A 12,500-nucleotide genomic window follows, 5' to 3' on the forward strand; every position below is an offset into this window, starting at 1 on the left:
TGGGTGTCGGGCGTCTCATGGGTCCTAAGGGAGTTGCCGTGGACCGGAACGGACACCTGATCGTTGTGGACAACAAGTCCTGCTGCATCTTCATCTTCCAGTCCAATGGGAAGTTAGTTGGGAGGTTCGGAGGCCGTAATCCAGGGGACAAGCAGCAGACCGGGAGCCTAGATGGTAAGTGGTGGGAGGAGCCTGGATTGTGGGAGGGGCTTATTACACGTATAGTCATGTGACACTCGCCTTCCGCTCTCTTCGCAGGTCCCCATTTTGTGGCCGTCAATAACAAGAATGAGATCATAGTCACTGATTTTCACAACCACTCAGTGAAGGTGAGGCCATGTGACCCTATGTGATAGTCACCGCTCAGACCCCCGCAGTCCTCATATGACCTCTGACCTCCCTCCCCGCAGGTGTACAGTGCAGAAGGAGAGTTCCTCTATAAGTTCGGTTCTCACGGCGAGGGGAACGGTCAGTTTAACGCTCCCACTGGAGTCGCCGTGGATTCTAATGGAAACATCATTGTGGCCGACTGGGGAAACAGCCGGATCCAGGTACCGACCAAACACCGGGGACGCCATGGGTCCTGTGGTTCGGGGGCATGGTGGGTTCGGTGGTTCAGGAGGGGGCGGTGGGTTCTGTGGCTTGGGGGGAGTGGTGGTGGGCTCTACGGTTTGGGGGAAGAATTGGGTTCTGTGGTTTCAGGGGTGTGGCGGTGGGTTCTGTGGTTCGGGGGGGGGGGGCGGTCGGTTCTGTGGCATGGGGGCAACGTTGGTTCTGTGGTTTGTGGGGGTGCGGCGGTGGGCTCTGTTGTTTGGGGGGCAGTGGGTTCTGGGTGGGATCTCACCTGGTAAATATATATGTTACCATCATGGCCGTAAATGTTGTCCCCCCCTGAAATGTTTCTATATAATGAAGTATTCCTCACAGGAAAGGATTGCAGGAACACAGGTTTTGCTATACACATGTTTATTCCCTTTGTGTGTATTGGAACTAAACCAAAAAGGAAGAAAAAAAAGCAAATTGGACATAATGTCACCAAACTCCAAAAATGGTCTGGACAAAATTATTGGCCCCTTAACTTAATATTTGGTTGCACACCCTTTGGAAAAAATAACTGAAATCAGTGTCTTCCTATAAGCATCAATAAGCTTCTTACACCTCTCAGCCGGAATGTTTGACCACTCTTCCTATAAGCATCAATAAGCTTCTTACACCTCTCAGCCGGAATGTTGGAGCACTCTTCCTATAACCATCAATAAGCTTCTTACACCTCTCAGCCGGAATGTTGGACCACTCTTCCTATAAGCATCAATAAGCTTCTTACACCTCTCAGCCGGAATGTTGGACCACTCTTCCTATAAGCATCAATAAGCTTCTTACACCTCTCAGCCGGAATGTTGGACCACTCTTCCTATAACCATCAATAAGCTTCTTACACCTCTCAGCCGGGATGTTGGACCACTCTTCCTTTACAAACTGCTCCCTGTCTCCTATTGGACGGCGCCTTTTCCCAACAGTAATTATAAGATCTCTCCACAGGTGATCAATGGGATTTAGATCTGGACTCATTGCTGACACTTCAGAACTCTCCAGCGCTTTGTTGTCATCCATTTCTGGGGCTTTATGACGTATGTTTGGGGTCATTGTCCTGCTGGAAGACCCAAGATCTCGGACACAAACCCAGCTTTCTGACACTGGGCTGTACAGTGCGACCCAAAATCCATTGGTAATCCTCAGATTTCATGATGTCTTGTACACATTCAAGGCCCCCAGTGCCAGAGGCAGCAAAACAACCCAAAACATCACTGACCTCTACCATATGTCACTGTAGGTACTGTGCTCTTTTCTTTGTAGGCCTCATTCCGTTTTCGGTAAACTGTAGAATGATGGGCTTTACCAAAAAGCTCTATCTTGGTCTCATCTGTCCACAAGACGTTTTCCCAGAAGGATTTTGGTTACTCAAGTTCATTTTGGTAAAATGTAGTCTTGTTTTTATCTATGTCTCTGTGTCAGCAGTGGGGTCCTCCTGGGTCTCCTCCATAGCGGGGTCCTCCTGGGTCTCCTCCATAGCGCGGTCCTCCTGGGTCTCCTCCATAGCGCGGTCCTCCTGGGTCTCCTCCATAGCGCGGTCCTCCTGCAGGACAGCTTGAATATCTTTGGAACTTGTTTGGGGCTGCTTATCCACCATCCGGACTATCAGCGTTGACACCTTCTCTTCCGCCCACGCCCAGGGAGATTAGCTACGGGGCCATGGGTTGCAAAAGTGTTACTACAATCCTTTTCTGTGAGAAATACTTCATTTTCTTGAAAAATTTCAGGGGTGCCAACATTTACGGCCATGACTGTATAACACCCCTCCGGCTCCTCTATTAACCTCTCGTCTTCTTCTCTCCCATTATCCCTTGCTCCATCCCAGGTGTTTGACAGTTCCGGCTCCTTTCTGTCCTACATTAACACGATGGCCGACCCGTTGTACGGTCCGCAGGGGCTGGCGCTCACCTCTGATGGTCACGTGGTGGTCGCCGACTCTGGGAACCATTGCTTCAAGGTGTACAGGTACCTGCAGTGATGGCGGTGGAGGCCCCGCACCGTGTACATGACGTCTTCTGCCCGCTCTCCGTGTGGTGTTTCCTTTGTCCTCGTGCCAGACGCTGCGGCGCCCCCCGTCTTCTGCCAAATGACTCCGCTCAGCACAATGGAGCCTGCCGCCCCTCTTCCGCTTCCTTCTCCCCGCGCTCTAATCTCTCTGTGCTGTGGACGCTGCTCAATGTTTACTCGGTGTGAGAGGATGGCGGACTGCGCTGCAAAGCGCGGTGACAATGATGGTGGACTGCGCTGGACGGCGGTGCCAATGATGGTGGCTCTCTTGTTTTTGCACTGATTACTTATTATGATGGAATTGGACATTTCCCAGATGGTCAGTGGTCACATGACAGAGGGGGGGGGAGGGGTCATAGCCTTGAATGTAACCCCCCCCCCAGAGGTAAACAGGGTCTCGGCTGGTTACAGGGTTTCCCAGCATGCCGTTCTTATAAGCTCCGCCTCTGTGCTCATCGCCTCCTCTGTCACCTCCTTGTATGCGGTCGTGTCCAGGAGGCTACGGAAGCCGCGGTGTAGCGGTGACGTGTGACCGCCCCCGAGACCGGTCCATTATTTCTGTAACTTATCATTTCAGCTCTGTGTGATGCGGTGCAGACCCCACCAGGCCGGCGGTTACATCCGTGTGCCAAATACTGCAGGTGCGGTTCCGCCTGTGCCACTATGCTGTGGGGGGGGGGGGGGTCTGCTGTCTGCGTCCCAGGGGGGTTTATATTTTTTATTATTTTTCTACTTTATTTTCACTGTATTTGTATTTTAAGTTTTTTACGTTTATTTTGTACGCACTGTGGTGAATGTAACTTCCTGCTTCTCGCCGCGTCACGAGCGCAAAAAAACCAGCAAGGATTGTCCGAGCCGCGGAGGAGATGGTGTGGAGCCCAGTAAGTGACAAGGGGGCGGGAGGGATATGAATGTGCAGATGTAGCAGAGCCGGAGATGTCGTTACGGCCGTGTGTTGCCTTCACAGCTTCTACGTGGTGATATCCATGATGTGCTCAGCTCTGCTGTGCGTGGAAGATCTGAGGCTGCGCTGGGTGCACTCAGCTACATCCTGATGCTGCGCTGGGTGCACTCAGCTACATCCTGTTCCTGCTATCCTTTGTTATATCTGATTCCAATTCTGCTCAGACCTGAAGCAGAAGCCAGATCCTGACACAGCTCCCCCTCCCTACACAGATCACAGAGGATGCCCACTACACTCCCCCACAGCAGTCTACTTGTCATACCAGCTCCCCCTCCCTACACTGCTCACAGAACATGCCCACTACACTCCCCCACAGAAATGTATTGGTGATAATACCAGCTCCCCTCCCTACACAGAGCATGCCCACAAAACTCTATAGGTGATGGTTACACTCTCCTTCTACTGATGCTACACTCTCCTACAGAAATTAAAAGTTTATAATCCCTGTTTCCCTCCATACACAGAGCATTCCCACAAAACTCTACTATACAAGTCAGTAGGTAATCAGAGCTCCCTTTTGCACATATTATGGAGCATGCCCACAACACTCTCCCACAGAAGTCTATAGGTGATAGTTCCAGCACCATTTGCTGTATGAATCAGAGCATGCCCACTACCCTCTTCCACAGAAGTTTATAGGTAAAGAAATATAAAGTGCTGGCGCTAAATACAGGGACTGATTGCAAGGAATATGAATAGAGTGACTGGTTGCGAATAAATATAATTAAGGTGACTAATTTAAATGGAAATTAAATAAATAATATAGTATTTTTATTAAAATGATGTTCAATCTATTATATAAAAATAGTAAAAGGATGTAAGAGTTAACTGTATATGATCAGCTGATCAATTGTTACCTGAAGAGATCTGCAATAAATAGAATCAAAGGTGTAATAAGATAAAATGACCTTATTGTGTATATATCATTTATCTGGACTCACTTGATATAATGGACCTACCTATAAAGTGCTGGGTCCTTGTATATACAGATATAATCCTCCGCTGGAGAGAAGATGCCGATTCTTTATCCTCTATGTGGGAATAATTTGGGATCTGTTTGGTAAAAGATAGATAACTATGAGATACTTTCTACGAGATGAATGTCAATAGTAAAACTGTGGTTATGTAGGTAGGTAATGACCTACCTGATAGAACTCTCTGATATATGTAATTACTTGTGCGATGAGGATTGGTGCAGATTATCCAACGGTTACTGATACTTGAAGGAATCCTACAGTGGAGCTGGAATTTACATTGATATAAGGTTCCAGAATTGTTCTTAGCTGTTACAATATACGTCAAAATAAACTTGTTCCAATATTACCGCACTTCTGGTTTGGAGTCCGGGGTGTTAGTCCTGCTGATATGCTTCTTCCTACGGTGCGATCCGGGGTATTCAGATAGGTACGGGAGGTGGCCCCGGCCGGTGGCGCCTCTACCGTATTCACTATCAAAGGGAGCTGATCAGATTATGTTTTTCCCGTGTGACGTCACTACGGTTAGTACAGGAGTCCAAAAAGGTTCTGACTAGTTTCTGAGACGTGCAGTCTCCTTCCTCTGGGATGGCTTCCTACCTGGATCCTCCGCTTTTTATGGTCCTCTCCCATTATTTGATCTAAACACGGGTGTCCTACACGGCTTAAATACGGACTTTGAGTTATTTGGCTTTCTGGAGGAAACATAAAAACTTACCGGCATTGAAAGGGGTTAATAGGAGAGGACCATAAAAAGCGGAGGATCCAGGTAGGAAGCCATCCCAGAGGAAGGAGACTGCACGTCTCAGAAACTAGTCAGAACCTTTTTGGACTCCTGTACTAACCGTAGTGACGTCACGCGGGAAAAACATAATCTGATCAGCTCCCTTTGATAGTGAATACGGTAGAGGCGCCACCGGCCGGGGCCACCTCCCGTACCTATCTGAATACCCCGGATCGCACCGTAGGAAGAAGCATATCAGCAGGACTAACACCCCGGACTCCAAACCAGAAGTGCGGTAATATTGGAACAAGTTTATTTTGACGTATATTGTAACAGCTAAGAACAATTCTGGAACCTTATATCAATGTAAATTCCAGCTCCACTGTAGGATTCCTTCAAGTATCAGTAACCGTTGGATAATCTGCACCAATCCTCATCGCACAAGTAATTACATATATCAGAGAGTTCTATCAGGTAGGTACTTACCTACCTACATAACCACAGTTTTACTATTGACATTCATCTCGTAGAAAGTATCTCATAGTTATCTATCTTTTACCAAACAGATCCCAAATTATTCCCACAGAGGATAAAGAATCGGCATCTTCTCTCCAGCGGAGGATTATATCTGTATATACAAGGACCCAGCACTTTATAGGTAGGTCCATTATATCAAGTGAGTCCAGATAAATGATATATACACAATAAGGTCATTTTATCTTATTACACCTTTGATTCTATTTATTGCAGATCTCTTCAGGCAACAATTGATCAGCTGATCATATACAGTTAACTCTTACATCCTTTTACTATTTTTATATAATAGATTGAACATCATTTTAATAAAAATACTATATTATTTATTCAATTTCCATTGAAATTAGTCACCTTAATTATATTTATTCGCAACCAGTCACTCTATTCATATTCCTTGCAATCAGTCCCCGTATTTAGCGCCAGCACTTTATAATCTCCATATCAGTGGCGTACCACCATTGTACAGGGCCGGGCGGCTCTCAATATTCCCATTCAGACCTACAATTTGCGCTAGTATTATACCATTTAGAAGTTTATAGGTGAAAGTCCCAGCAACACTTGCTGTACAGATCAGAGCATGCACATTGCACTCTACTACAGAAGTCTATAGGTGATAGCCCCAATCCCCCTTTCTGAACAGATCACAGAGCATGCCCACTACACTCTACCACAGAAGTCTATAGGTGATAGCCCCAATCCCCCTTTCAGCAAAGATCAGAGCATGCCCACTACACTCTACCACAGAAGTCTATAGGTGATAGCCCCAATCCCCCTTTCAGCAAAGATCAGAGCATGCCCACTACACTCTACCACAGAAGTCTATAGGTGATAGCCCCAATCCCCCTTTCAGCAAAGATCAGAGCATGCCCACTACACTCTACCACAGAAGTCTATAGGTGATAGCCCCAATCCCCCTTTCAGCAAAGATCAGAGCATGCCCACTACACTCTACTACAGAAGTCTATAGGTGATAGCCCCAATCCCCCTTTCTGAACAGATCACAGAGCATGCCCACTACACTCTACCACAGAAGTCTATAGGTGATAGCCCCAATCCCCCTTTCTGAACAGATCACAGAGCATGCCCACTACACTCTACCACAGAAGTCTATAGGTGATAGCCCCAATCCCCCTTTCTGAACAGATCACAGAGCATGCCCACTACACTCTACCACAGAAGTCTATAGGTGATAGCCCCAATCCCCCTTTCAGCAAAGATCAGAGCATGCCCACTACACTCTACCACAGAAGTCTATAGGTGATAGCCCCAATCCCCCTTTCTGAACAGATCACAGAGCATTCCCACTACACTCTACCACAGAAGTCTGTAGGTGATAGCCCCAATCCCCCTTTCTGAACAGATCACAGAGCATGCCCACTACACTCTCCGATAAAAGAAAATGATTCAGCTCCAGGTGGGTTCTTGGATCACAGCTGTAAATGCTGTTAAAAGCGGCTCAGGCAAGATGGCCGCCCCGATGATTGTGGACGGAAATTTAAATGGTAAAAAAAAAAAATCTATAATCTGAAATTAAAAAGGCGCTAAGGATTAAGGATTGCCCTTTAGGGCGCATGACATGTCACATGACTGGCTGATGCGTCTGTTCAGCCTCATGTCTCCCGTTATGCAGGATCGGATAAACAGCACCACCCCTGTCCTCAGGCTGTGTGCAGTATTGCAGCTCAGTTCCATTGAAGTGAATGGAGCCCAGTTGTAATACTGCGCACAGCCTGAAGGCAGGGATGGCACTGGTTTTGAAAGAAATCAGATTTTTTTTTTTTTTAAACAAAGAAACATGTCCTCTCGGGGAGTGCGGCGGCGGCCCCCAGTACATATCACCACGTATGGAGACGCTGTAGAGGTCACATACTAGAGCAGTGCTTTCCAACCAGGGGGCCTCCAGCTGTTGCAAAACTACAACTCCCAGCATGCTGGAAGCCCCCTGGTTGGGGAACCCTGTAGTAGAGTGTAAGCTGAGCGGTCCGGGGTGGAGGCTGTAGGGGGCGACACTGCGGCTCTGTTGGACCTTTTGTATTATACATTGATGACTTTGCTGCCAATAAACCATCTGTCACCGTGTCTGCCGGTCGCATTTTATTGTCAGGTGACTAATCCTATTGGTGCTGCAGGGCATTGTGGGAAATGTAGTAGCAGAACATGGAGGTGACCCCTGACCCCGCACCCAGTTAGGAGGAGTCATGTGACCTGAAGGTGCTGCGGATCTCTCCCATTTTTCTTAAATGCACTGTGCTGCTATTCTGGAAAATACTAATAAGAAACGTATTGATCCAGCACCAACATGTGCCGCAGCGCTGCACAACGCTCACATAGGTCACTGGCCCCAGTCGAGCTCACAACCTAAATTACAAATTAACCCATTGATTCCCAAGCAGGAGGCACTCTGATTAGGAGCCACTGAATTAACCTATTGGGATTGTGGGAAGAAACCAGAGGACACGGACACAAGGAGAACATGCAAACTCACATCACAAACCCGCTCCTATCCTCCAGGAGAACATACAAACTCACATACCCACTCCAGGAGAACCTACCGACACAAGGTAAACTCACATCACAAACCCACTCCTAGCCTCCAGGAGAACATACAAACTCTGAAACCCGCATATATACTCAAGGAGAACATACACACTCTCAAACAAGGAGAATATACAGACCCTGAAACACACATATATATATATATACTCAAGGAGAACATACAAACTCACATACCCGCTCCAGGAGAACATGCAAACCCAATAATATATCCTCCAGGAAAACATACAAACTCACCCACTCCAGGAGAACCTACAGACACAAGGAGAACATACAATTCCACTTATATGTATTCAAGGAGCTATACAACTTGCATAGAAGGAGAACATACAAACTCCCATACCCGCTCCAGGAGAATCTACAAACGCTATAGGAGTTTACTGTGTGCTGGCTGGAGAAGAGTCAACCTGTATTAAAGGGGTATTCTGGTGTAAGAAATTATTATAAAAGCTTTGAATATAATAAACCACCATACTCCCTGCCCCCGATACCTGCTGCTCTGACAGCTCCCAGTCTCCACCTCTTCCTGTGACATCACCCTGCTGGTAACAACCCCTCAGCCAATCCCAGGTGGCCGTGCTGACCCTCCTAGAGAATGACATTTTCTAACACCGGGATCCCCCTTTTTATCTCCAATAACTCTCAGGACTGAGCAGAAATAATGTGGAATTTAGGAAAATCAAGAACGTGTAGAAAGACGGTAAACAACGTGTGGACATCGTCTGGATGACATTAAAGGGGGACTCCAGTGTTAGCGGAAATATGGATATGGTGCTGGGCCTCCTTAAATATAGATGAGACCTAATACTTCCCTCTCCCTGATCCCCCACAGATCCCGGTCACCTCCATCCTATCCGACCAGTGCAGGACCTGCCGGCTCAGCCACCTCCCCTCTCCTCTGATTGGATGAGCCGGCAGGTCCTGCATCCAGCTCTCGTCTGGTAAGAAGATCTGGGGCCAGCACTATATTATTTATGTTAGTCCTGTTCAGATTAAAGGAGTTCTCCAGAATAGAAAATTGTTCTCCATACTGCCGGCAGTAAAAATAAATAAATACATAAATAAAAATAAATAAATTCCTTCGCTCCTCCGGTAGCCCGCCCCGGTCTCCGCCGCGATCCTCTTCCTGATTGCCGGTGGTCGGCAGCAGGTGCCGGGGCCAAAAACATCACACTGCCGCTCAGCCTATCGCCGGCCGAGTCGGGACATTGCTGCGGCCGGTGATTGGCTGAGTGCAGTATGACTCGCCGACCACCAGCAACCAGGGAGAGCATCGCGGCGGAGACCGGAGTGGGTTACCGGAGGCCCAGGGGAGCGGAGGAAGGTATATATCTATTTATATTTTTTACTGCCGGCAGTATGGAGGACAATTTTTCTATTCTGGAGTTCTCCTTTAAGGGTGCGTTCACACGTTCAGGATCATGCACAGATTTGATGCGCTGGATTTGTAACTGCCGATTAGAAGCTGTGATCAGTCATTTAATTTACATTGAAATCTGCAGCAGAAAATCCTGTGTATCAAATCTATGTGCGTGTGAACGGACCCTAAAGGGGTATTCCAGCACTAAGTCCTGCAGATCCCAAAAAAGAACTTTATTTCTCCCACAGCGCAGTGGCGTTACCCCACACAATCCCTTGTATCAGAACGGTATTTTTTGTTTTTTTCTTTCGTAACAAAATGAAAATTGTTGTTAATTTGAATATTTTTTTTTTAGATTGACAATATGTGAGAAATAAGAAAAAAAAGTGTCAAGTATAAAGCGCGCCAAAGATTCAGTCCTCCCCCCACGACAAACGGGACATCCATACGTTACCAGTTTATTCTTCCAAATCACCGTCCTGAATTCTCACTAATCACAATTGGGCCAAACCAAAAAGATTAAAAAAACAAAAGTTTTTGATTTTCACCTTTCTATCCAAAGTTTTACAAAAAAAATTGTTCCCTGAAAACAACGATAAGTCGGTCGCCCGACACTGGCGCATGAGATCTTCTCGTATTAAAGATAAACATAAAAGGCAATCCCGTACGTGACGTGTACAGCCCCCCCAGATCAGATCCTTCATATAACTCACGGATCCGCGCGGGAGACAAAAACTGAGGCACGAAAACAATTTGCACTGGAGAATCGAACGGCTCCGTTTTTTTAAATATTTTTTTTTAATCATTTATAAAGATTGAAAAAAATATATCTTAGGATGAGCTAATTCTTTCTTTCCAAACCCTTTTTCCCTCTTAATTTCCCCCAAAAATTAAAAATGTATCTAATTTATTGTCTAAAATGAGAATAATTTGGGATTATTTTCAAATGAACCTCCATGAACAGGAGCAGGGACTCCCATCAGTGAAAGGCGTCCCTGCTTTTGTACAAGGAACAGGAAGGCATCCAGTGTGAGCTGCAGGAGAGAATCGACCATGGTGACTACAGCACGGTTCACACTCGCACTATTTGCACAGAACATGAAACGGGTGGTGAGAGAAACAGCATGAAAACCTTCTCCATTGGAAAAAAGAGCGATAACGGCCTCAGACGTGGACGGGGTTCTCAGCAGATCGGCCCGTGGCATTTAGAAGGTCTACAGCCGACATGGAAACCAATCGGACCCCTGCAGTCACATTGTGGCAAGTCAGATAGGTAACGGGTCACTTCTGTCACAAACCTCCTAAATTCAGTCAGTCCTGAGATATAGCACAATGTTGCAATATGAAAAGTCTTAAAGGGGTACTCCACTGGAAAATATTATCTTTCAAATGAACTGGTGCCAGAAAGTTAAAGGGGTACTCCACTGGAAAACATTTTCTTTTTTAAATCAACTAGTGCCAGAAAGTTAAACAGATTTGTAAATTACTAATATTAAAAAATCTTGATCCTTCCTGTACTTTTTAGGGGCTGTATACTACAGAGGAAAACCTTTCCTTTTTGGATTTCTCTTCTGTCACGACCACAGTGCTCTCTGCTGACATATCTGTCCATTTTAGGAACTGTCCAGAGCAGCATATGTTTGCTATGGGGATTTTCCCCTACTCTGGACAGTTCCTAAAATGGACAGCAGAGATCAGCAGAGAGCACTGTGGTCGTGACAGAAGAGAAATCCAAAAAGGAAAGGTTTTCCTATGTAGTATACAGCCCCTAAAAAGTACTGGAAGGATTAAGATTTTTAATAGAAATAATTTACAAATCTGTTTAACTTTCTGGCACCAGTTGATTTAAAAAAAAAAAAAAAAAATTCCACGGGAATACCCCTTTAAACAGATTTGTAAATTACATCTATTTAAAAACCTTAAACCTTCCTGTACTTATGAGCTTCTGTATGCTCCACAGGAAGATGTATAGTTCTTTCCGGTCTGAGCACAGTGCTCTCTGCTGACACCTCTGTCCATGTCAGGAACTGTCCAGAGCAGGAGAAAATCCCCACAGCAAACCTCTCCTGCTCTGGACAGTTCCTGACATGGACAGAGGTGTCAGCAGAGAGCACTGTGGTCAGACTGGAAAGAACTACACAACTTCCTGTGGAGCATCCAGCAGCTGTTAAGTACTGGAAGGATTAAGATTTTTAAATAGATGTTATTTATAAATCTGTTTAAAGGGGTACTCCCGTGGAAAACTATTTTTTTTATCAACTGGTGCCAGAAAGTTAAACAGATTTGTAAATGTTTTCTAGCTTTCTGGCACCAGTTGATTTAAAAAATGTTTTCCAGGGGAGTGCCCCTTTAAGTGCCATTTAATCTTGGTGAAGTATCCGATAAATGTGCTATTTGGGCCATATTACACATTCTGTGTCTCCGATCTCCTACGATATCCGTATAATCAGCCTATTACACCACGTAACGTGCGGCCAACAAACAACCATTTTTAAACCTGTCGGAACCCCATGATCAGCTGATCAGGATGTGATCACAGTGAGATTATGGGCTCTAATGACGGCCCTCAGTGTCATCCATTGTCTGTACCTCAAAAGCTTTGATATAGGACATCGTCTTGTCAGCCGGCGCTGACCCCAAAGCTCTAAACGAATGCCGGGTGCAGCAGGGAGATCACGTGGGGACCCCACGATCAGACATCTTATCCCCTATCCAAAGTTGTCTAGGGGTGGAGTACCCCTTTAATTTCCTTCATTTATATCTCATCCTTCAATATACAAGCTATGAGGA

At 46.1% G+C, this 12,500-nt stretch overlaps 1 protein-coding gene across 2 annotated transcripts; it reads left to right on the forward strand.

The window, feature by feature from the left end:
* Positions 1-10,476, forward strand: TRIM3 (tripartite motif containing 3; the record flags this gene model as incomplete). Of its 2 annotated transcripts, none has more annotated exon segments than XM_056552949.1 (4): positions 1-174; positions 259-329; positions 411-551; positions 10,066-10,476. In XM_056552949.1, coding segments are annotated over 4 exon segments (401 nt in total), but the record flags the coding sequence as incomplete, so codon positions are not given.
* Between the last annotated feature and the right edge of the window lie 2,024 nt (positions 10,477-12,500).

This window comes from Hyla sarda, unplaced genomic scaffold (genome assembly GCF_029499605.1).
Source record: "Hyla sarda isolate aHylSar1 unplaced genomic scaffold, aHylSar1.hap1 scaffold_214, whole genome shotgun sequence".
NCBI classification, from domain to species: domain Eukaryota; kingdom Metazoa; phylum Chordata; class Amphibia; order Anura; family Hylidae; genus Hyla; species Hyla sarda.